Source organism: Daldinia caldariorum, assembly GCF_022478825.1.
Source record: "Daldinia caldariorum strain CBS 122874 unplaced genomic scaffold F4812scaffold_24, whole genome shotgun sequence".
Lineage (NCBI taxonomy): Eukaryota > Fungi > Ascomycota > Sordariomycetes > Xylariales > Hypoxylaceae > Daldinia > Daldinia caldariorum.
Genome location: NW_025953060.1, coordinates 247112 through 268963, shown reverse-complemented (window position 1 = coordinate 268963; position 21852 = coordinate 247112). Strand labels below are relative to the sequence as shown.

General features: G+C 48.4%; 5 protein-coding genes across 5 annotated transcripts; 3 read left to right on the top strand and 2 right to left on the bottom strand.

Moving 5' to 3' along the window:
* The first annotated feature begins 751 nt into the window (after positions 1-751).
* On the top strand, positions 752-2674 carry F4812DRAFT_231431 (uncharacterized protein). The gene is made up of 3 exons (XM_047930541.1): positions 752-1571; positions 1662-1830; positions 1931-2674. The coding sequence occupies exons 1-3, from the start codon at positions 1214-1216 to the stop codon at positions 2514-2516; spliced, it is 1113 nt and encodes a 370-aa protein (XP_047786113.1). The 5' UTR covers positions 752-1213; the 3' UTR covers positions 2517-2674.
* A 2597-nt stretch (positions 2675-5271) lies between these two features.
* On the bottom strand, positions 5272-7641 carry F4812DRAFT_231415 (Myb/SANT-like DNA-binding domain-containing protein). Its single transcript, XM_047930540.1, has 3 exons — positions 7549-7641; positions 6925-7339; positions 5272-6856 (listed from the first exon to the last, which is right to left on the bottom strand). The coding sequence occupies exons 2-3, from the start codon at positions 7288-7290 to the stop codon at positions 5945-5947; spliced, it is 1278 nt and encodes a 425-aa protein (XP_047786112.1). The 5' UTR covers positions 7291-7339; positions 7549-7641; the 3' UTR covers positions 5272-5944.
* Positions 7642-9034: 1393 nt separating this feature from the next.
* On the top strand, positions 9035-10882 carry F4812DRAFT_231410 (penicillopepsin). The gene is made up of 2 exons (XM_047930539.1): positions 9035-10615; positions 10674-10882. Exons 1-2 carry the CDS (start codon positions 9439-9441, stop codon positions 10796-10798), a joined length of 1302 nt encoding a protein of 433 aa, XP_047786111.1. The 5' UTR covers positions 9035-9438; the 3' UTR covers positions 10799-10882.
* A 958-nt stretch (positions 10883-11840) lies between these two features.
* On the top strand, positions 11841-17679 carry F4812DRAFT_468416 (non-ribosomal peptide synthase). Its single transcript, XM_047938772.1, has one exon. The coding sequence runs from the start codon at positions 12072-12074 to the stop codon at positions 17439-17441; it is 5370 nt and encodes a 1789-aa protein (XP_047786110.1). The 5' UTR covers positions 11841-12071; the 3' UTR covers positions 17442-17679.
* Positions 17680-18050: 371 nt separating this feature from the next.
* On the bottom strand, positions 18051-19462 carry F4812DRAFT_231367 (uncharacterized protein). Its single transcript, XM_047930538.1, has 2 exons — positions 18550-19462; positions 18051-18474 (listed from the first exon to the last, which is right to left on the bottom strand). The coding sequence occupies exons 1-2, from the start codon at positions 19107-19109 to the stop codon at positions 18090-18092; spliced, it is 945 nt and encodes a 314-aa protein (XP_047786109.1). The 5' UTR covers positions 19110-19462; the 3' UTR covers positions 18051-18089.
* Between the last annotated feature and the right edge of the window lie 2390 nt (positions 19463-21852).

Sequence of the window (21852 nt, the reverse complement as noted above, 5' to 3'; positions counted from 1 at the left end):
AACGTGGGGTAAAAAGCAGTATGAAGAGATGAGAGGCGTCCAACGACTTCGATAAGGACCTTTCTAGATACCTATTAGTACCCTGCTGTCCATTCCATTCAGCACATTAGCGGTGGCATTTTAGAGTTGAGACATGCCATACTCATACCCATACCCATACCCTCCTTTTTCTTCAAGAGGTGTGGCCTGAAGGGTTTCGAATCCGCCCAACGTTCTGCTCCATTCGCCGGCTACAGCCACGCAATGTACAGTGCGTCAGATCACCTGGAAGTCCAGAAAAGAGTCATCCTACAGGATCCCCAATAGCATCGGGCGATAGGGCTTATTCTTGTGATCAGGATATGACTGACCGGAAACGGTTGACTCCTTGACTTTTGATCACAGGCGGTGATGTGTGAGAATGTAAAAATAATACTAATAAAAATCTGGGTCGGGAATGCCGGCCGGCATCTTTCTGCTGCTACTCTACCAACCTTCTACCTAACGCACGGCCGGTCAGGGGTCGGCTTACCCTGGCCACCTACGTACCTTGATACATAGCCTTACCATTAAGGTTGGGCGATCCTCGAAGAACTCTTCTTCCTCATTGGGTGCTATTAGCTCAGATCGGGTATAAGTCTCACGCTGATTGGTTACCACCCTCGTGGCAACACTACTGTAGCAACCTTTGAAGACGTACGCTGTACAACTTCAACTTGTATAAACTTGTATGAAGAAGTTGCTTCCAAACTACCAATCAAGACGGGGCGGTGGAAGTCCCCATCATCTCTGCGGACAACCTTGATGAAGCACAGCTTTTGGCATGACATTCCACACGAATGCACCTCGAGCGTTTAAAGCCAACTTAGTCACGATGGTCTAGTCTGCTTTTCTTACTGGTGGCTTAGTCTACTTGTCGTTATCATGTCGTAAGACATGTCATTCTCGTCTGGGCGGTGACATGGACGTAACATGTATTAGACTCTTAACACAACTGAAGTGCGATGATAGACGCCTCTTCGGTGCATACTGATGATATCTGTTTCCTTGTTTGCTCGCTCGCTTGCTTGCTTGCTTGCTTGTGACCGTGCCCCATACCTACCACACGCGTACTTGTATTTAGAGGCACTCATATCCCCCGAAATTTTACACAACGGCGTATTTCACATTCCTTCCCTCGTCTCTCACTGCCTACCTAGGTACCCACCTAGTACTTGTGTGACACTTAGTCAAGATGGCTGTTGGCATCCAGTCGAAAGTCAAATCCTTCTTCCGTTCAAACCTAAAGAGAAGAAGGAGATTGAGCAGCCCATCTTCTGAATACGAATACAAGAAATTGAGGAATACATCGGCCACAACAATCGAGGATGATGTCGGCCCCAAACTTGATCTTCAGCTCGAGAGCCCGTTCTTCCGCAACTTACCTATTGAGATAAGGCGGATGATATACGAGCTTGTCTGGAGTGAGCCTCATGACCACAAATATCATACGCTACGGGGACGACACATCCACTTCGTAGATGGCCACTGGATTAACATGAGATGTGTCATGTATGAGGACGACGAGGATCTAGATCTCATCCAGAAAAATAGTATGTGTATTTCACCCAGAGCCTACCCCTTTTTCACGGCACCGAGAGATGAGAGTTTCATTACAATAGCTAACAATTTATTGCACCTAGTGGACATAGTTCACAACTCCGGAAAGGGAGATCTAGTAATGTGGCAACAGCGGCTGGCATCGACTTGGGGCGGCCGTCATTGGAGATGCGAGGAAAGAGTCCAGTACGGTACACAAAAGTCCGTAGATGGGACAAACTTCATGTCCATGATGCTCGTTTGTAAACGAATGTATGTCTCAGACGAACCCCATGCACGCTTACTCCCGTACCACACCTACTCCTACTACATTCGGACTCGACGTCATTAAACTAACCCGCCCTACTTATAGGTTACCTGAGGTTATGGAATCCATACTCGAATCGCACCAGTTCATCTTCAACGACTTTTTCTCGGCGCACAGGTTTTTCACCTGTAACCCATCGCCATATATCACACATATCCGCCACCTTGATCTATCACTCAGTCTTCCCTTCTACGAATATGCCCCGTTCATCGTGGATAGACCTAAGAGCAGAGTCCGAGAGTTGTGGGAAGCGCTAGAACGTATCTCATGTCTGCACGACCTGCGCATATCCTTAGACATCTACGATCACGGCCCGTGGCGGAAGATTCCTGAGCGGGGCGTCACCGCACAACTCAAAAACCTCGAGGTGTTAGGAAAGTTTACCGTAGAACTACCGCCCTCGCTACCTATCAGGACGCATACTCCTAACATGCAAAATCTCGACGCCCACGAGGAGCTGCCATTCAAAATAGTACGCCGCCCCCCACTGAGGTACTGGCAATTTACTCCGGGTGATGTGGAACGGTTTGGGTGGAAGACGCATACAAAAGGCCAGCAGAGCCACTGTTTCATTACTATTGATAGGGCGGCCAGACGAATCCCCAATCCCTATTTGTTGGATTTATTCTAAACGAGGCGAGAGAGACTGGAAACGGTTAAAGGTCATGTCGATTAAAAGCTCTATCTATCTAATGGGTATAAGAAATCAGCGCGATACCTATCCTAATACAGGTTTCCCTGCCGGCACCACCCCCCCCCAAAACAATAATTATTCTCGTCCAACAACTCATTCTCTCGGATGAGTTGTCCAACTGGAATTAAATTCACCTAGGATGCGTTCCTTAGAAGAAAGGTAGTTCGAACTCAAATCGACCACATGCTTCTTGCCATACCGTCATTAGATCTCGTAAATAACACCCTATTCGCTCCCCTATTCCGCTTCCGAGTCACACGTGCAATGTGCCGCGGTGGTATTTGAGCGGGAGCGGTCGCAGTAGGGTGATATGGGGGGGGAAGAGAGAGGGGAGGTTTGGTAAATGTGGTAACACGACACCCTCTCGTCTCGGCTTGGTTAGCCAAGAAAACGCATCACAAATATCGCCCGGCGGAAACACATATTCTATCATACGCCACCGTGCAACAAACCAATGATGCGGTTCTTCGTGTCACCTCAGTGAGATCTTATTCTTATTCAGGTCAGCGGCTAAACGGACTAGGTACCTAAGGTTACATCAACGAGCTACGAGCCGTAAGACAGAACTGTCCTATTTAAGCTGTTGAGCTTGAGTTAGGTAGCTCGGCTAATAAATCTTGTTGCTGCCACCAACTACCAACCTTATTATAATTTGTATTTTTAGAACTTCATCTTTACACAATGGTAGATAATTGTATCTTCCTAGGAAGCGTCGCTATAATCAGGCAAAACAAATAATGTCAATAAGACGTACCTCTTACTTCAGCCTTAAAAACGGACATGAGCTATTATACTGTATATCCTACGAATAAGCTGTTGGTATACAAAGCGAAATATAAAAAGCGCCAACCCGCCGCGGTCTAACCGAGTCGTAATCGCTGTTGTTACACAAACTTGACACCGTTATGCGATAGTGACCGTCTTTGGATTAGTTCTATCAACCTGAGCTGGATTCAGCTTATGCTTACGCCGGAGGAACCAACACCTTATGTGGCTCAACTCTTCTCGAAGCCGCTAATCGTACTCAGAATCTCGGTTCACGTTGAAATCGGTAATTCTCCGGCCTGTATGTTATTTAACAAGGGCTAGATGATGGTATCCTGTCTGGAATCGGGTAATTTCAACAACAGACCAGCAAAATCGTAATATATACTCATGTCACGTTTGGGGAGAGGGAGGGCGGAAGGGAGAAAGCTGCGAGTTTATTCCTGGATTTTTCTCTAGAAAACAAGCAGACTTCAAGCTTCTTCACTTGCAACGCCATTCCAAATACCTACATGAAAATGATAGCGATATCAGTGTTCTCACTTACACATAAGCACTAGCTAGGGACTTCACTACCCGCGTACGTCTTTCGGCTATACTACGGGCTTGCGAGAGGGTTTGAATACTCTGGAGGGCATAGCTTCTTTATCGAAATAGCATCTAACTTGTTAGTTACCTGTTCAGGTTGGGCCGACGTATCCGAGCTCATGGGAGGAAAACTACCTAAGCTTACCTTCTAATCTAAGCATATCATGGTCCATATATCAGCCAATTCGACCTCTACATTCTTAGTCTTGGGAGGCGTATTCACCGCTCACTTCTGCCTAGGGTGATTCCCTCTGCTAACAACTCGCATATCAGGGATATCTTGTACTTTTCTTGTTAGTTGGCCGTGAGATACTAGTCATACTAGGCTAGCACATTAGTTCAGCTGACTTTTGTATAACTCTCTCGGGTTCCATACGCCCCTATTTTACAGCATATAGTTACGCCAAGGTCCAATTGCGTATTTTGGGGCTTTCGATGTTAGGCCTACATGGTATCATGTGTAACTTGAAATTTATATACGAGCCTACCTATGTTGCGCGTCAACAATTTCCCTCAGTATTTACACTTTGGATGATAAGCGTGAAAGAGTGAAGATGATGAAAGAGTTAGAATAATAGAGGGCTAATAAAGGGGCGTAACGTGTCGAATCCATCCCGCAGAAAAATTATTGGAAGTCCTATTAGGCATTCTGTAGAGAAAAGCATAATTCTTAGGCTGCTACAGGAACTCGTAGCTGCACGTACTGAAAAGTATTCTTCGTCTTAGATCTGTCATCTTAAATCTCGGCACCCTGATGGTTATTAGCTAGTGTCAGATAGAATGTAATAGCAATTATGCTAATAAGAAATACACTTTTGGCTCGGCGGTTGTATCTCATAGGAGGTACCTAGGTACTGTGCTAGACTCAGGTATAAAGTAGACATCCCGAGAAATAGTATGGTACGTGCAACGTATTTGCCAATTTACTGCCAAAGAAGTCTCGTAGTGTTTGAGTCATCCTCCAGAGGCAACAATTTATCGATTGGTAGTTTCGGGACTTTGCTTGCTTGACTGAATTCGTGCTTCTGGCTCCTAATTTTTCAGGGGTTTGAATCGAATATGGACAAGTACAATACGAACTTCGAGCTCACCGTATGCACTTATTTTATATCTAAGTTCTTTGCGGGCTGCAGCTTTGCAAGAGACATCAATAGACTCATATGTAATAACTACCTAACCTAATTTAGAACGTGAAGTCTTAGGTACCTCAAATAAGAGTCGCTATACGGGGGTTCAAGGTTGAATAGCACTTACTTTAGCTTCGTGACCGTGCCCCCTTCAAAGTATTTATACCTACCTACCTACCTACCTAAAGGCCTCAAGACAGGTCTAAAAAGAATTGGATTTTCAGGCTTATGAGCTTCCAAGACAAGTGTCTCGAGCCTGTCTGCCGAAGAGAACGATTTCAGTAGAGTAATTAGAAGCCTGTAATGGCCAGTTGGGATCTTCTACTTATACATGAGAATCAACGAGTATGGTAGCAGTATAATGCTACTCTGCCAATGAATTCACCGTCGGGATATAGTAGATTATGTTAGGTAGGTAGGTATATATGATGACGGTGGAAATCCCACGGTCTTCCTCAAACGTGCCAATCTTGTTTTGAACCCATAAAGAATGAAGCTAACAAGAGATAAAGAGCCAGTTTGAGCCAAGGAGAAAATAATAACCCCCCCTTATAATAATACCATTGAGTTTCGTAAAGCAGTATAAGAGGTATATACGTGCTCAGATCATAACGTATGTAACTGCGAAACTGAGCGGCAAGGAGCCGATATTCCGCTCGAGGCAAAAGATTGGCACTAATCAGGTTGCCAATTATCGAAAATACAAAGTCGTGAGGTCTTCCACCTGGGCCATATTCGACTTTTTCAAGGCTTTTTTTTCATGCACAGTTTTTAGCCTTTGATCATACACCCCTCCGCTGCTTTCAACTTGCTACTAAATAACGCCCGTGCGCCCGACTCCGCGAGTATAGATACTACCTAAGGTAAGTAGAATTTTTTTCCTTTTCAAGTACCTTCCTCCCCAACTCGCCCTCCTAGGCCAAGTCCACCACCCAAATTTCGCATGTGAACCTCTCTGAGCCTGCCGACCCAATGTCGCCTCAGCACCGGCGTCATCTTAACAAATACCATCGCTTTATTCTCGTCTGTTAGAGCCTTCTCGGCAATTTTGAGCTGTAAGTCAGCTTCCTCTTCTGCGAACTCGCGGAAGAAAATCTCAACAGCCTGCTCGGACCATTTCGGCGGGCTACGGGCTCTGAGAGCCTCAGCTAAAGATAAAATACCATCTTCGATGATATTAGTAGAAGTGAAGGAAGAATGAAGTCCAGCCGGCGCAGAAGGGGTAGTAGTGGTGGTGGTGGTGGTGGCGGCGGCGGCGGCGGCGGCAGGAGGAGGAAGTGCGGAAGAAGAAGAAGAGGATGCCGGAGTGGTAGACTGCTGGGTATAAAAGTTGGAAGAAAAGCGCGAGGGTCGCCCGCGACGCTTCTCTTGGTAATTGGGTATTGGGTTAGGATTTGGTCGTTTTTGGGCTTGTGTGTTCGGGACGTGCTCATCTGGTGGTGTAAGCGCGCTCGGATTTGTGTTTATGGTTGTTCGGGGCGGGATAGTAGTTGACGAAGGTCTCTGCATAGGCTGGGGAACGGGAGGGGTTGGAACGGGTTGGCTTAGAGGTTGGGTTTGCTGAGTTTGGCTTTGCGCCGGAGTCTGAGCGAATATGTTCGATTCGAGAGAGGGATCAATAGCAGTCTGGTCTGCGGTACTCGGTCTACCGGACAGAGTACCGTCGGGATTCCTCCGTCTCGGCTTCATGATGCGTTTAGGGGCACCGCCGGAACCGACGACATCGGGGAATAGAATCTCCATATATTCTTCGTGGTCGAAAGGGCGACCCCTCAGGGCTTTGGACAGCGGTTCTTTCTACAAATCATAGCCTGGTCAACATCATTGGACAGACATTTATAAGATCCTTTGCTCCTCCTGCCTACCTCGAAATGTCTTCTCCATGCTTCCTCGCTTGCCGTAACCATTCGGGTGGTAGGGTTATATAAAAACTCTGGGTCCTCTCTTAACCCTCTCCACATACGGAACTTTTTACGCGCGTTGTCGGCTTTATTGATGAGGTGGCTCTTCTCGGGATAAGCTCCGTGCTTGTCGCGCAGGGCGACGGCGGCGCGCTCCCAAGCGCCCGACTTGAAGCTGTGGTTTTCTTTGTATCCCATCTGCATGGACTCGCATAGCGACCTGAAGAAAGTCTCTTCATAAGCCAGGTTCCAACTGAATCGCGGGGTTCGTCTGTCGGCATTGCGACGCGAGGTTCGCGACGCCGTGACTTCAATCTCGTCGTCCGACATGATGACGGCGGTTTTCTGACTAAGGATTGACGACGTCGATGACGATCGCCTGCAGGATGCCGTTAGCGATTACCTAGGACCAGCTGTTCCGATTAGATGGGAAAAAGCTGTTATCGCTAAGACGGGTGGGAGCCCTGATGCGATGTGCTTATCGCTGAAGCTCTCTTCCCGGGGTTTAGAGCCGTTGGAACGGGGGGGTGGGAGGAAACAGACTAATACGGTAGGAAATTCGAGGCTGGGGGGAGAAAAGGTCAAGACCTTTTTTTCCTTTTTTTCTTCTCAGTTTCAAACGGTTACGGAAACATAACGACTAGTGGCTGGTGACGTCACGTGTTGGATGTGGCTTTAAACAATTTTTATCCTTAAGCGCTGAAACTTCAAATTTATTTCTAATAAGTACCTCTGATGTGTGCTTGAGTAGGAGGTAAGTAAATACAAAACTGTTGTTATCAATCATTAAATTACCTACTAAAAGTATTTCATTGTATTTGATGTTGCGATTATTATACGAAATTATTACGTAGGAAAAGGCAGCTAAAGTATACCAACAGATGGGTATCCAGATATTGATTGATACCTGAGATAAGGTTTGTATTGTACGTGGACAGTTGGACATGCGCTATCGATAAAATGATGGAGACCGATAGGTACCTACCTGACTTCATACCTTAGGTAAACTAAAAGTTACTAATGCAAAAAAAAAAGCCCAAGTCTTTTAAATCGTCCCCGCAAACTTGGAAACTTAGAAACTTCCAGTTCATCTCAACTTCTCTGCAGCTTCGGACAAGAAAATTCTTGCAAGCTTCTTCTAGCGTCAAAGTATTTCATAGGTAGTATTTGTAACGGAGAGTCCTTCGAACCTCCCTTGTTCCTTTTCAAATTGAAATCGTATTCTCATTACCATCGGCTTTCTGACTTCTCATATCTGGCTTGAACCCTGCGTTGTTCTTGAAACGCTTTAGAATCTCCGTTCAAGGCTCGGCCATTGGCTCCTCAGAAGTTCGAGACCAGGAGATGCCCCGTTCCTCTTTGTCTGGACTTTTGTCCGGGGGGTTAGGAAACAGAAACACCCTTGATGACCTTTTCTACTGATTCAATACCTCATTTAGGTACCTACCTCTAACCTACATAGTGTACGATGGAGTCGTGATCTGTAACTCTTGTTAATTTTTTCAGTTGATCATGAAGAATGTTGTCATTATTCAATGGCTTTCCCAACATACTATTTCAATATATTAATTTTTCGGGACTTTATAACCGTTAACCCGAGTTTCCAGATTCTCAAGCTTGACGCGGCCCTTCGTCATCTTCGTCCATTTCTCTCCACGGACTCATCATAGTCTGTCGGGAGGCCCTCAGGCCCTGTCAGCAAATATGATATGGTCCATAAAGGTACGGACGGCAACGAATTATCAAAGCGCAAATCCCCAGGAACCGTTATGGGGCTCGATGCCCCTGCATTAGTTTCCGGGGTTCCATCGCTAAAGATGTATCTATCTTTCAACCACTCAGGCTTCGTATTGCGGTTTCGCCTACCCGTTATTTAACTGCCCCCACTGGTTATGCCACACCGTCTGTCTGGGAAGAGTCGTAGTGGATCCCGTTTCGATTGGCGATGGAGAGCATGACGACGCAGGTCCTATTCTAGTCAACAGCTCCGCCGTTCATCTACCACTCGAGACACACTGCGCGTCACGTCTGGGATCGACCTTGGCTAGCTTGGCTAGAGCTTGTTCCCAACTTCCATGCAGATCGAATGATGGCTGACTGGGGTTAATCCCCACAGCACCCCTTTCCTTTTCTCTTGGCTTTCGTTTGACTTCAAAAGCAGACCTCTTGGCTCTCGTCCGAATATCTCTCTTCTGCTTCAACTCTCATGAAGTTCGTTGTCTGAGACAACTTCTATTTCATAGCTACTTTATTTTCCGTTTTCTTTTCTTTCGGTCTTTTCTTGTTCCTCCAGTTCTTTAGCTTCATCACCCTTCTTTGTAAATCTTTCTTCTTAACCGACCTTACCTGGTCTAACAGCCAATCGAGGCCGGGTCTCTTCCGAGTCGTTTCTTTCGTTTAGTCCACCTGGTGTGGTGATACGTAAATTATTTACGACGTCCTTTTATTGCCTTTTATTTCGTTTAGGATTATAGCAAGATGCAGTCTTTCGCCAAGTTGTTGCTCCTCTTCGGGCTCTTAGCCCTGGCTTCCGCCTCTCCGGCTAGGATCAACAAGCGAGGCGTATACAAGGTCGAACGAGTTCCGAACCCTAATTACACCGGTCGTAATGGCCCCCGAGCTCTCCTGAAGACGCTCCGCAAATATCGTATGCCTATACCGGCATCCGTTGCGAGCGCTGCTCAACAGCAGACCGAGATGATCTCGAAGAGAGAACCCAAGAGGGGTCGCAGAAAGGGTCAAAAAGGACAAAAGGGAGGTGCAGCCGCCGCAAATGGCAACGCCGCCGGATCTGGCAATGGAACTGGTCTCGTCGAGGCAACCCCCGAGGCTAACGACGTCGAGTATCTGTCTCCTGTCACTATCGGCGGTCAAACTCTGAACCTCGATTTCGATTCCGGCTCTTCTGATTTGTGGGTCTTCAACACTCAGCTTAGCAAAGCCGCGACTCAGGGCCATACCGTCTATGACCCGACTAAATCTAAGACCTTTGCTCTCATGCAAGGTGCCTCGTTCCAAATTTCTTACGGTGACGGCTCGGGTGCTGCGGGCAACGTTGGCGTCGACACCGTGGATGTCGGTGGCGCTACTGTTACCCAGCAAGCTGTAGAGATGGCTACCGCTGTTTCTCGATCTTTCGTTGAGGACACCAACAACAACGGTCTCCTCGGTCTTGCATTCAGTACGCTCAACACCGTCCAACCCGCTCAGCAGAAGACGTTCTTTGACAATGTGAAGTCGTCGCTTGCTGAGCCTATTTTCACCGCCGACCTCCGCGCGCAAGCAGCTGGCGCATACGAGTTTGGACGTGTGGATACGAGCAAATTCACGGGCGAGATGACGTGGGTTCCTGTCAACACGACGGATGGTTTCTGGCAATTCACGAGCGAGAAATTTGCAGTCAACGGTGGAACTACCCAGACTTCTACTGCCGGAGCGCAGGCCATCGCTGACACCGGTACGACTCTCCTTTTGGCCGACCCTGCTGTGGCTAAAGCCTACTACGCGCAAGTCGATGGCGCTGTCGATGACGAGCAGCAAGGTGGCTTCACGTTCCCTTGTGATGCGACGCTACCCGATCTTCAGATAGATGTCGGTGGTAACATGGCTACTGTCAAGGGCACCGACATCAACTTCGCTCAAGTCGACGATCAGAGTAAGTTCTATCTATATACAACTTCCGTTAAGAGGTTCCCCGTGCTAATAAGTAACAGCTTGCTTCGGCGGTCTACAAGCCACGACCGCAGGTCTCCAGATCTACGGTGATATCTTCTTCAAGAGCAACTTCGTCGCATTCAACGGCGGTAACAACACCCTTGGCTTTGCCCAACACGTATAGATATGCCTCTTGCATGTAAATATACCTATGTGTACTATTTCCTTACATGCGAGTTTTGAGCATAAATTGTACATATGTGAGATTTTGATTCGTAAAGGGGCACGTGTCAGGATAAGGTAGACTTAGAGAATTAATTCGAGGCCGTAGAAGCCAACGGGCCTAGTTGGTATGATTATTGGTACATTAGGTACCCGTACAATTGAAAAGAGCATTTACATTCAGCAATGCATCACGCGAAGGATTTGGGGTGACTGCTACATAGTATTTGTTTGTGTCGTCTGCCCTGCTGCCCTTACTCAGGAGGCCTCTCGCGCGGCTGTGGCGTCTGGGGGGCGACAGGATGCATTGCTCATAATGCACCTCATCCTCAAACACTCATGCAAACCATATTTTTCTATTTCTGGTTACGGATATTTCGTTTCCTAGTCTAATATGTTTTAACTTGCTTCCTTTCGACGAAGAGACTGATCTGATCTACTATTTAAGAGAGAGTTACTTGGTCGTCGCACCTCTTGACGCCGAGCTTATTTCAAATGTTAGCATTGGCAAATGTAACGAGGAATATTCTGTTTGATGTCTTTATTTTTTATTTTTTTTGTTGTTCTTAATGCAGGCCTCGGTTTCTAAACAAATGTCCGAAGTCGGACAAAATCATTGGTTCATGAATACCACCCGGTTGTTTCCTAGAAATGCAGGCAGACGAGTACCTAAGGTACCACCCTTCTCTGGACCCTCTATAAAGTTCATCTTGGCTTTAGCCAGGTTTCCAAAATTTGCTAACGAGTTATCTGATCCATTTAAAGTTATCTGATCCGTCCCCGGTGGAGAAAGACGCGCATTGGTGTCGTCTTGGTTCGGGTCTAACGGCCTCCCATAAATAACGTCTAATGCCGAAGAGGAAAGTTGCTACCAATCCAGTCTCGTTAGTGACTATTCTCTCGTACCAGTGTTAGTAAATCGTACAAGAAACAGCTTGCCGTTGTCGGCAAGAATGGAGACAGGTATGAAAATATCACGTACGCTGTTGCGGCCTTTTCCCTACTTAGGCACTTGGCCTTCTAGGCATTCGGTCTATGGAAATTTTTCGAGTTCAGGATCGGCGGGCTTAAATTCTGCATCCTGTATGGAACCTACCTACCTACTTAACAAATCGCTAGAAAGCCTAATTGCTCATTGATTTTATCCCATGAAAACTTTGGCCAACAAGTTGTAAGTCCTGGTGATAAATATCAACTTAGGAGCAGTTGTCGACATCAACAACAAAAATTCAACAATGGGCCAGGCAGATGTAGACAGTTCGTGTATAGACTCCGTATGCACGGACGAAGGCATCTCCAGTGACCATCTTACAACTCCACCAACGGATCTCGAGGAAGATGGCTTAACATCAGAGCAGTTGGAACAAATATGGAGCTGGAATACTCCAGTCCCCCCGACCCTAGAGTTCTGTATGCATGAACTGGTGGAAAAGCAAGCCAAACAAGATCCCGACCGGCCCGCTGTTAACTCATGGGATGGAACATTCACATACCAAGATGTCTGCTCGAAATCGGACCAGTTAGCAGCTCATCTACTATCCGTAGGTGTCGGGCTAGGCTCGATCGTGCCGTTATGCTTCGAGAAATCAAGATGGACAGTTGTAGCTGTGCTTGCCGTCATGAAATCAGGCGCGACATTCGCGCTGATGGACCCGAGCCAGCCCGAAGGTAGACTACGCACCATCGTCGAGCAAACCGGCGCCTCTACAATCATAACATCGAAGCTGCAAGAGAGTCTCGGTCGTCGCATTGCACCAAGCGCGACTCGCGTTGTCCTCTCTGCCGAACAATTTGATAGTTATAACACATCCGCAAGCTTGCCATCCGTACCACCAAGCGCGAATCTCTATATACAATTTACGTCGGGCAGTACGGGCAAGCCGAAAGGAGTTATAATAACACACGAGAATTATTCCAGCGGCGCGATACCACGAGCGGACATAGTCGGGTATCGCGCACATTCGCGGGTCCTCGACTTTGCATCGTACGCCTTTGACGTCTGCATCGACTGCATGCTATGCACGTTATCGGTGGGAGGTTGCCTATGCATCCCTTCAGATGCCGATCGAGTGAACGATCTCAGCGGTGCTATACGGAAGATGAATGTCAACATGGCCCATATGACACCTTCCGTCGCCCGCGTCTTGGATGCCGACGTCATCCCTTCGCTCGAAGTTCTCGGATTGGGAGGAGAGGCCATATCCGCGGGTGACGCAGCCACTTGGAGTCGAAATACAAAAGTTATCAATGCGTACGGCCCTTCGGAGTGTACTGTAGGCTGTGCCGTGAATGGGGATGTGGGTGCCGAAAGCCACAAGGCGCATGTTAGCATCGGCAGAGGAGTTGGAGGAACGCTGTGGATTGTCGATCCTTCTAATCACGACCGACTTATGCCAATAGGCGCAGTTGGCGAGCTTCTAGTTGAAGGTCCTATAGTAGGGCCAGGCTACTTGAACGATCCCGAAAGGACGGCTATCTCGTTCATTAGCGATCCGAAATGGCTTCTAGCTGGGAGCGCGCAGCACGCAGGGCGGAGGGGACGACTGTACAAGACCGGCGACTTAGTAAGATACGAACCGGATGGGACGATCATTTTCGTCGGCCGAGGTGACCAGCAGGTGAAATTACGCGGCCAGCGGATCGAACTAGCAGAGATCGAGTACAATATGCTAGACAAACTACCCCCAGGGACCCGTGTTGCCGCCGAAGTTATCAGACCTGGCGGACCTGCTGGCGAACCGACATTAGTTGCCTTTATCGCGGAGCGAGCAGGCCTCGTATCCGAATCCGAATCTCTTTTAGGATCATTATCGCCTCAAGTTAAAGATTCGCTCGCGGGAATGAATAAGGCTATATCGGAACACTTACCAACCTACATGGTTCCGGTGGCGTATATTCCTCTACAGGTTATGCCTTTGCTAGTTTCTGCTAAAACAGATCGCAAACGTCTTCGAGAGCTGGGGCATGCGCTTAACAGGAAAGATATAGCCGGGTTCGCCGCTGCGACCGTCCCTAGAAAAGAACCTTCTACGGAGATGGAAAAGAAACTGGCCCAGTCATGGTCCCAAATTCTCGGTCAAGAAGTTGATATTGGCGCTCATGACAACTTCTTTAACTTAGGAGGCGACTCGCTTCGTGCGATGAAATTGGTGGCTCAAGCGCGAACGCAAGACATCGCGCTCACGGTCGCTGATATATTCGCCAACCCTGTGCTCTCAGACATGGCCCTCGTTGCGAAAGTCGCATCTGGAGAAACTACCATCGAGGTTCCTCCTTTCTCGCTCCTCGGTAGCCAGTGGTCGGTAGACTCGGCTCGACGAGACTGCGCCGCCATCTGCGACGTTGACCCCTCAAAGATCGAAGACATTTATCCGTGCACGCCGCTTCAAGAAGGACTCATGGCTCTGTCTGCTAAAGTCAGCGAGGCATATGTTGCGCAGCGCGTGGTCGAGCTTGCGGACGAGACGGCAGCCCGGAACCTCGCGAAGGCGTTTGAGGTAGCTTCTGCGGATTGCGCAATCCTCCGGACGAGGATAGTCCAAATCGCAGGCCACGGATTGATGCAAGTTGTCATAAGAGACGATTCCAACTGCAACTGGTTATCCGGAGAGAGCCTCAATGATTATCTAGTACGAGATAGGAGCGATCCGATTCAACTTGGCAAGCCCTTGGTTAGATATGGCGTAGTGGTTAACGAGAAGTCTACGGGAAAGTCGCATTTTGTCTTGACGATGCACCACGCTCTCTACGATGGGTGGTCGATGCCTTTGGTAGTCGAACGAGTTAATCGAGCATATGTCGGCCTCGAAACTAAACGACCAGCCGAGTTTAAGCACTTCATCAAATATCTCACTAATATGGACCGCAAGGAATCAGAGTCTTATTGGCGAGAACGATTAGACGGGGCCAACAACGAGCAATTCCCCCCTCTCCCCTATTCAAGCTACCAACAACAAGCCGACTCGCTTTTGGAACACTACGTACATACCAGCAAGCCTAATACCGGAATAACTATCGCCACGGTTATCCGCGGTGCCTGGGCACTTCTGGTCTCGACCTATACCTCATCTAATGATGTAGTGTTTGGAGAGACGCTCACCGGGCGCAACGCTCCTATCGCAGGCGTTGAACAGATCGAAGGGCCTATGATCGCGACGGTACCGGTTAGAGTAGCCGTGAACCCCAACATGACCGCGAGGGAGTACTTACAGGAAATCCATGACCAATCCGTCCTAGGGATCCCCCACGAGCACTTTGGCTTGCAACATATCAGACGCCTAAGTCCGGACGCTCGCGAGGCATGCGAGCTGAGAACCGGGTTAGTCTTGCACCCAAGCGCAGACGCAGACGCAGCGAATGCCAGCGAAAAGCAACCAGCGGACGGCTTTGTTCCTGCCGGCGACGAGGAGGCAGCGCAAGAAGCGTTGAAGTTCAACACGTACGCTCTGATGCTGGTGTGTTCCTTGGACCCGCGGGGCTTCTTGATCATGGCAAGCTTCGACTCGAAAACCGTAACAAGCCCGCAGATGGAGAGGATGCTGCGCCAGCTTGAGAAGATTACACAGCAGCTCATCGAGAACCCGGATGCTAGATGTGATCAACTTCAGCTGCTATCCGAGGAAGATGTGTCTGAGCTCGCTCGCCTAAGCCAGGTTGGTTCAAAAAGCCTGACTGTCGCCACTTTGCTCCCTGCTGGGTGTGAGGCATCTGAAACATGGGTCGTTGATCCCGTCGATCCAGAGCGGTTGCTTCCCGTGGGTGCTGTGGGAGAACTTGTAATAAGGTGCTCGGGCGAACCAGGTCTGGAGCTGGTCTCGCCTCCCAAATGGGCTGATCATGATCGTGCCGGTCAGTTTTACAGAACTCATAAGCTCGCGAAATACGATGCCAATGGTGAAATTACCTTCGTCGAGCGGAAGAGCTCTAACGGAGTAGTCTCTGGTGGCTCGCGGGAAAAGCGCGTCTCAGCCACCTCCGCGAAGCAGAAGGGTCTCCGAAGAGCTTGGAGCCAAATATTAGGCATTGACGAGGATGAAATCAGCTTGAACGACAGCTTCTTCCAGCTTGGCGGCGATTCCATCGGGGCCATGAAGCTCGTGTCGGAGCTCCGGGCTAATGGGATGGAATTGACGGTGCCTGAGATATTCAAGCATAGGACGTTGTACGATATGGCAAAAGTCATAAGAGAGGAAAAGAAGGCGGCGGCGGCTGAGCCGGTCGAGCCGCCACCGTCTCCGTTTTCATTGCTCGACGTCCCGGACGTAGAAAACTTCATCTCTGAAACGGTCAGGCCACAGCTCCTCCCAGGCGATCATAAGATCAAGGACATCATCCCGGCACGCCCGCTCCAACAAGTCGCGGTTAGAGGTACAACCCACCTCCCTCGGTTTTCCGCACGATATGAACTATTCCATTTCGACGGATCCCTAGACAAGGAGCGCCTCTTCAAAAGCTGCCGGGACCTGGTGAACCGTAACGAGATTCTGCGGACCGTTTTCGTAGAGAGCGGCGGGCAGTGTTTCGGCGTCGTCCTCGAAAAGCTCGACGTCGCAATAGAACAGTACGATATCGAAGGCGACCTGGACTCCTTCGCCCATAAGCTATGCGACGTCGACGTCCAAACCAAGATGCCCCTAGGCTCCGCCTTCGTAAAATTCATATTTGTCCAAGGCGCCGCCGCCAAGAGCAGCTGTCTCGTCTTCCGCATCTCCCACGCGCAGTACGACGAGGTCTGCCTCCCCGGTCTTATACACCAGCTCGGGGACCTCTACGACGGCAGAACCCCCGTGGACTCGGTCCCCTTCTCCGCCTTCGTGTACCACGTCGTGAGCAAGTGCATCCCGCGAAGCATCCCTTACTGGCGGGACCTGCTGCACGGCAGCTCGCTCACGATCCTCCGCCCGGACCTTCCGCTGACGTCTACGACCCCGGCCGCGATCGCCCGGACGCTCGACATCTCCGCGCGGTCTCGGGACATCACGGTGGCGACGCTCCCGACCGCCGCGTGGGCGCTGTGCCTCGCGCGGCGCCTCGCGCGGCGGGACGTGGTGTTCGGCGAGGTCGTGAGCGGGCGGAACACGGACCTCGCGCGCGCGGACGCCGTCGCGGGCCCGACGTGGCAGTACGTCCCCGTGCGGGTGCGGTTCGAGGACGGGTGGACGGCGGCGGACCTGCTGCGGCACGTGCAGCACCAGCACGTCGCGAGCGCGCTGCACGAGTGCATGGGCCTGGCGGAGATCGTGCGCGAGTGCGGGCCGCTGCCGGGGTGGCCGGAAGCGGAGGGGGCGGAGTGGTTCGATTCCGTGGTGCACCAGGACGTGGTGCACGTCGAGGAGCTGGGTTTCGGATTTGGATCGGGCGACGACAACGACGACAAGCAAAACGGAAGTAGGGGCGTGGGCGGGGCGACGTGCCGGTTCGAGACGGTGTATCCGCACCTCGAGCCACTGCGCGAGTGGAAAGTGCAGGCATTTGTGGACGGTGACCGGTTGACGCTGGAGCTGGTGACGTTCCAGGATTGGATAGGGGTTGCGGCGGAGTTGCTGGACGAGTTGGAGGAGATTATGGGGATGTTGGTGAGGAGGCCGGATGAGCGACTGTTCTAATTGGGACTACATATCCAGGTTAGAACGTGAGCGATATATATAACCTCTTTTTGTAGGTGCCTATCTGATGTATGTCTTGTATTGATATAAAGCTGGCTGGTCGACGAAACCTCATCTTCGGCGGTTTGTGTGCCTTGAGTCCTTGAGTGCTATAGTTTAAAGATTGGCACGAATAACTCTTGTTTAGTGAATTACCATAGGTCGTAAATATATCAAGACATTTTCGGAACTGTATGACATTCTCACGAGTTCATTCCAAGGCAGCATTTATATATACCCAATATTTGCTCACGCCGCCGAAACAAGCCTGGATGGTAAATGAAATTCCAACATAGTATAGTGGCCTTATTAAATATTATATACCAGTTAGGGAATCCTGCGACTCGACTTTGAACAACTTGATTTTATGAAATTGGTGTATATACTAGGCAACATCCAAAAGGTTAATGTGCCCATAACTCAAGTTGATACAAATACCAGCCAAAATACTAAACCGACAACCCACCTCGGGAGCTTTGATAGTCTAAAACTCGCTGCCAAAATTCAAAAACAAGATTTGCCCGTCATCTAAACATTAATCTACTCGCTCCGACGGGATCCGCTGAAACGCCAGTACAGGTCACCTTATAACTTAACGTCGCGGCCGATTTATATTCTCGCATTCACAGGCTTGCCTTCAGCTCTTGCCTTCCTTGTCCTATACGCATCTCGGTAGTTGTATCGCTCGTACGTACCGAAAGCGTAAAATCCAACTCCGATTACCAGCCAGATGCTAGTGATAATGAGACCGACGGGGAAAATGAGGATATTGACACCAGGTAATACGAATGCGACTGTGCCCTCGTGCAGTTGAGCAGTGATGTTATCGACCGCTAACTGGGCGAGGGTGAAATCCGACATGACAACCTCGGTCGAGAAAATTCCATTAACGAAGGCCGCCTCGTTGGAAGAAACATTTGTGCTGACTTGCTGGCCCACCAAGTTCTTTCCCGTTAGAGTCACAGTCGGCATTACCAACGCCTCCAGAAGACCCCTTATTTTAAACGTCAGTATTTGCGCAAAGCCATAACAAAGCGAAATGTAATTTTAAATGAAATTAGGCACTTACATCGTCATAGGTTGAGCCATTTTGGCCTGATCTATTTGACCAACGAACATGTACGACTGGAGGAGGGTAGGCGACGAATTTTCTCGTTTGGAGGTCTTTGCTGGTTGCACGCCCTGACCAACCGGCGAGACGGAAGCTCCGTTGTATTGAAGTCCGACGGAGATATCCTCTGGAGGAATACCTTCGAAATCTCCGAAAGGTGTCGATATTTGGAAGAGGCGCAAATCGGCCATGAATTTACCAGCGTTCGTGTCGAGGCTGTACAGATTGTAACAAACAGCCGTTCCTGAAGGGTTCGAAGCAGCAGCGAGCTGAGACAGCGCCGTTACGCAAGCTGCTGTAGTGTCGGTGTTCCACTGAGTCATATTCAATTGCGAATCATTCGTCGTTGTCGACTGTCGCTTTTCCACCGAATCGCCATTGGAACTGATATCCGCATCGTCGAATCTTGCGTCCAATACGTCCGCGCGCGGACTTAGCATACCTCCCATCGCAGGTTCCACGCTAGCTAACGCCGACGAGGCAAGTAGCAAAGCTACAGCAGCACCCGACCAAACCATCCTAGCAAGTTGACCTTCGCTTTCGATTATGTATATTAACCTAAAGTAACTCTCTGTCGAACAGTTTAAAAAAATAAGCCGGCCGGCGGTCGAAGGAAGATGGTATATTCTGTAAAGACTGTCTGGGGAAGATGGTGTGGAACCTGTCCGTAATTATAATTCGTACGTTTCTTCGACTTTGGCTAGGAGCGGAGACCAAAGTGGCGCCGATCAGATTGGAGATCCAAAGAAGTAGGAAGAAAAGGGAAAAAAGGGACCTGCCCACAAGAAGGGAAAGGCGGCTGACTATGTTTTGTTTAGGACGAGAGTAGTAATCCGAGGGAAAGGAGAGAACTGGGAAAAAGAGGCGGGATATCAACTCGATAGCTTAGAATAGAATAGATGCCAATACGACAAGGTGATAAGGTGACAAGGGACCCGTAACGAAAACAGGCCCCAGTTAGACGACAATTAATGTCAAATGGCAAATGGCATGACGGTGGGTCGGTTGAACGATCTTGCTCGGCGGCCTAGAGCCTAGAACAGATTCAAGTTGCAAGGGTTGCAAAGTTATGGGAAAGGTCTTTTTTTTTTTCTGATGTCCAACTAAGACAAGTAGAACCGAGTAAACAGTTGAAGACATGAGACCTCGTAGTCCTTGCTGATTATCATACTCCTTCTGCGGCAACGAAGGACCCCCTTAAAGACACGAGATATCACGTTAGGTATTACATAGAAGAAAACGAGGAGTCGAAAACAAAAAGGACTCTGCAGCAGGGTGGTGGCACAATAAGACAGAGAATGCTACGTATCGTAGATGTACAATACAGTACTGCTGTATGAAAGTAGCATGTTAGCTGCGCCGGCGCGAAGCCAACGAATAAAAGAATGTGAGGCTGACCTAAACCCATTAAAGATACGATAATATAACAATACCTGTTTACCCGGATCATACTTACTATAGTACACACCTATCATACAAAATAAAAATGAAGATGAATAACCAAGGATTCTATCAAAATTACGGTATACTATGTAGGTAACGAGTGTTGGCCTTTGACGCTTTGCCGGTTTCCGTCAACGTTAGATCGGCCGATGATGTGACATTGATGAAGGAGGAAGAGGTTTCGAGATTTTGAGATTTTGAGATTTTTTGACCAATCGGCCCTCTCCTTAAGCCCTTATTTTTCTTTAACGGGCTTTAGAGCTGGCCTAGGAACATCCCTAATAAACACCCCTGAACCACGTATGGTCGCATCTTAAAGTCTTAGAGCCCCCCAATTCCTACAATTCCCCCCTAAGCGACCCCTGATCTCGTGTCACAACCCCTGGTTAGCCAAGCGCCGAGCTGACCTATCATATTTCGTTATGTACGCTAAAAGTTAGGCGAAGAAACCCAGCTGCACCTAAGCCGTACAAATGTCCAAATGTCATCCGTAAAAGAGAAAAAGAACAACTGAATTTACCGAACCCATCTATGTCGATCAGCTCGACTTGTTTCTACTATGTATTAAGGCAAAGAAGACTTACGGTAATATTCCTATGCACTCGACGAAATTTTAGAAATGATGACAATAAAAATAAATTCAAATACATTTTTTTTATTCGGGCGCCGTAAACCAAAATCTCAGCTGATGATGCTGTTAGCCAGTAGGATGCCAGAACTGCTGATATTTTTATGTTTTATTTTTTATTTTACTCATTAATGTGATCCTCTATCCAAATAAGTCTAAAAGCAAGTATTTTAAGATCGATCGCATCCTTTAAGAGGAAAACACTCGATTGCGGAGGTCGATCACCTGCTTTTATAGGCAAGTCAACTGCTCTCTCCAACAGGCAAACAGGTATATTATTAACGCCAACGTCTCTCTTATACAAGCAAGTCACGATTTTCCTATACAAAATGCATCGTAAGGATTTAAGACATAATAAAGTAGGTGGCCCAACACATCTGACGCCAGCCGTACTGAGCTCGAGCCATCATTCATCAAAGTACAACCAGTTTAGGCGCCTGGCAGATAAAAATAACTAAAACAAAAATGAGGGCTTCTGTTGAGAGCTGCACGGAAGTACAATACCCATAAGAATGATCTAATATTACCATGGACCTTACGACGGATCACTGCATTAGCACAACTACGCGATTAGGTACATCCACAACAAGTCGACCCGGGCAAACCCGACAAAGGCAACATCATCGTCGTTGGTAATACACGCGCTGCATTTATAAAAGGCAGATTGGATGCCGAAACGGTACCTCATATATATTGAGTCTTGCTAGATTAAACGACGAGTTCGCTGACGTTGTAAACACAAGGCGTTCTGCATAACGTCGGTATTCAGCCACCATTATCTATCTGTAATCCATTCCACCCAATATATAAAGACGTACCTATCCGTCACTCAAAAGGTGTCTAGATACGGGCGCTGTTGTCGAAAAGCAGCCTGACTGATAATTCGATTCCCATCGTCTTATCCAGTTATAATATGTTGAGCAGCATATAAGGCCAGTCCCTCATACTGCAAACGGATTCCGCAGCCTATACCAAATCGAGTCCAAGAAACTGAATATATATAAGAGGAAGCCGGGCTATCCATGAGAAGTCGTAAATTTGATAAATGCAAAAAAAAAAAAAAAAAAAAAAAAAAAAAAAAAAAAAAAAAAAAATGGGGGGAGGAGTATTGTGGAAAAATAATATTTAATAAACGTAGTTAGTTGGGGGGTTTTAATCCGATTTAGTGTTAATAGAGACCGGGGAACCAA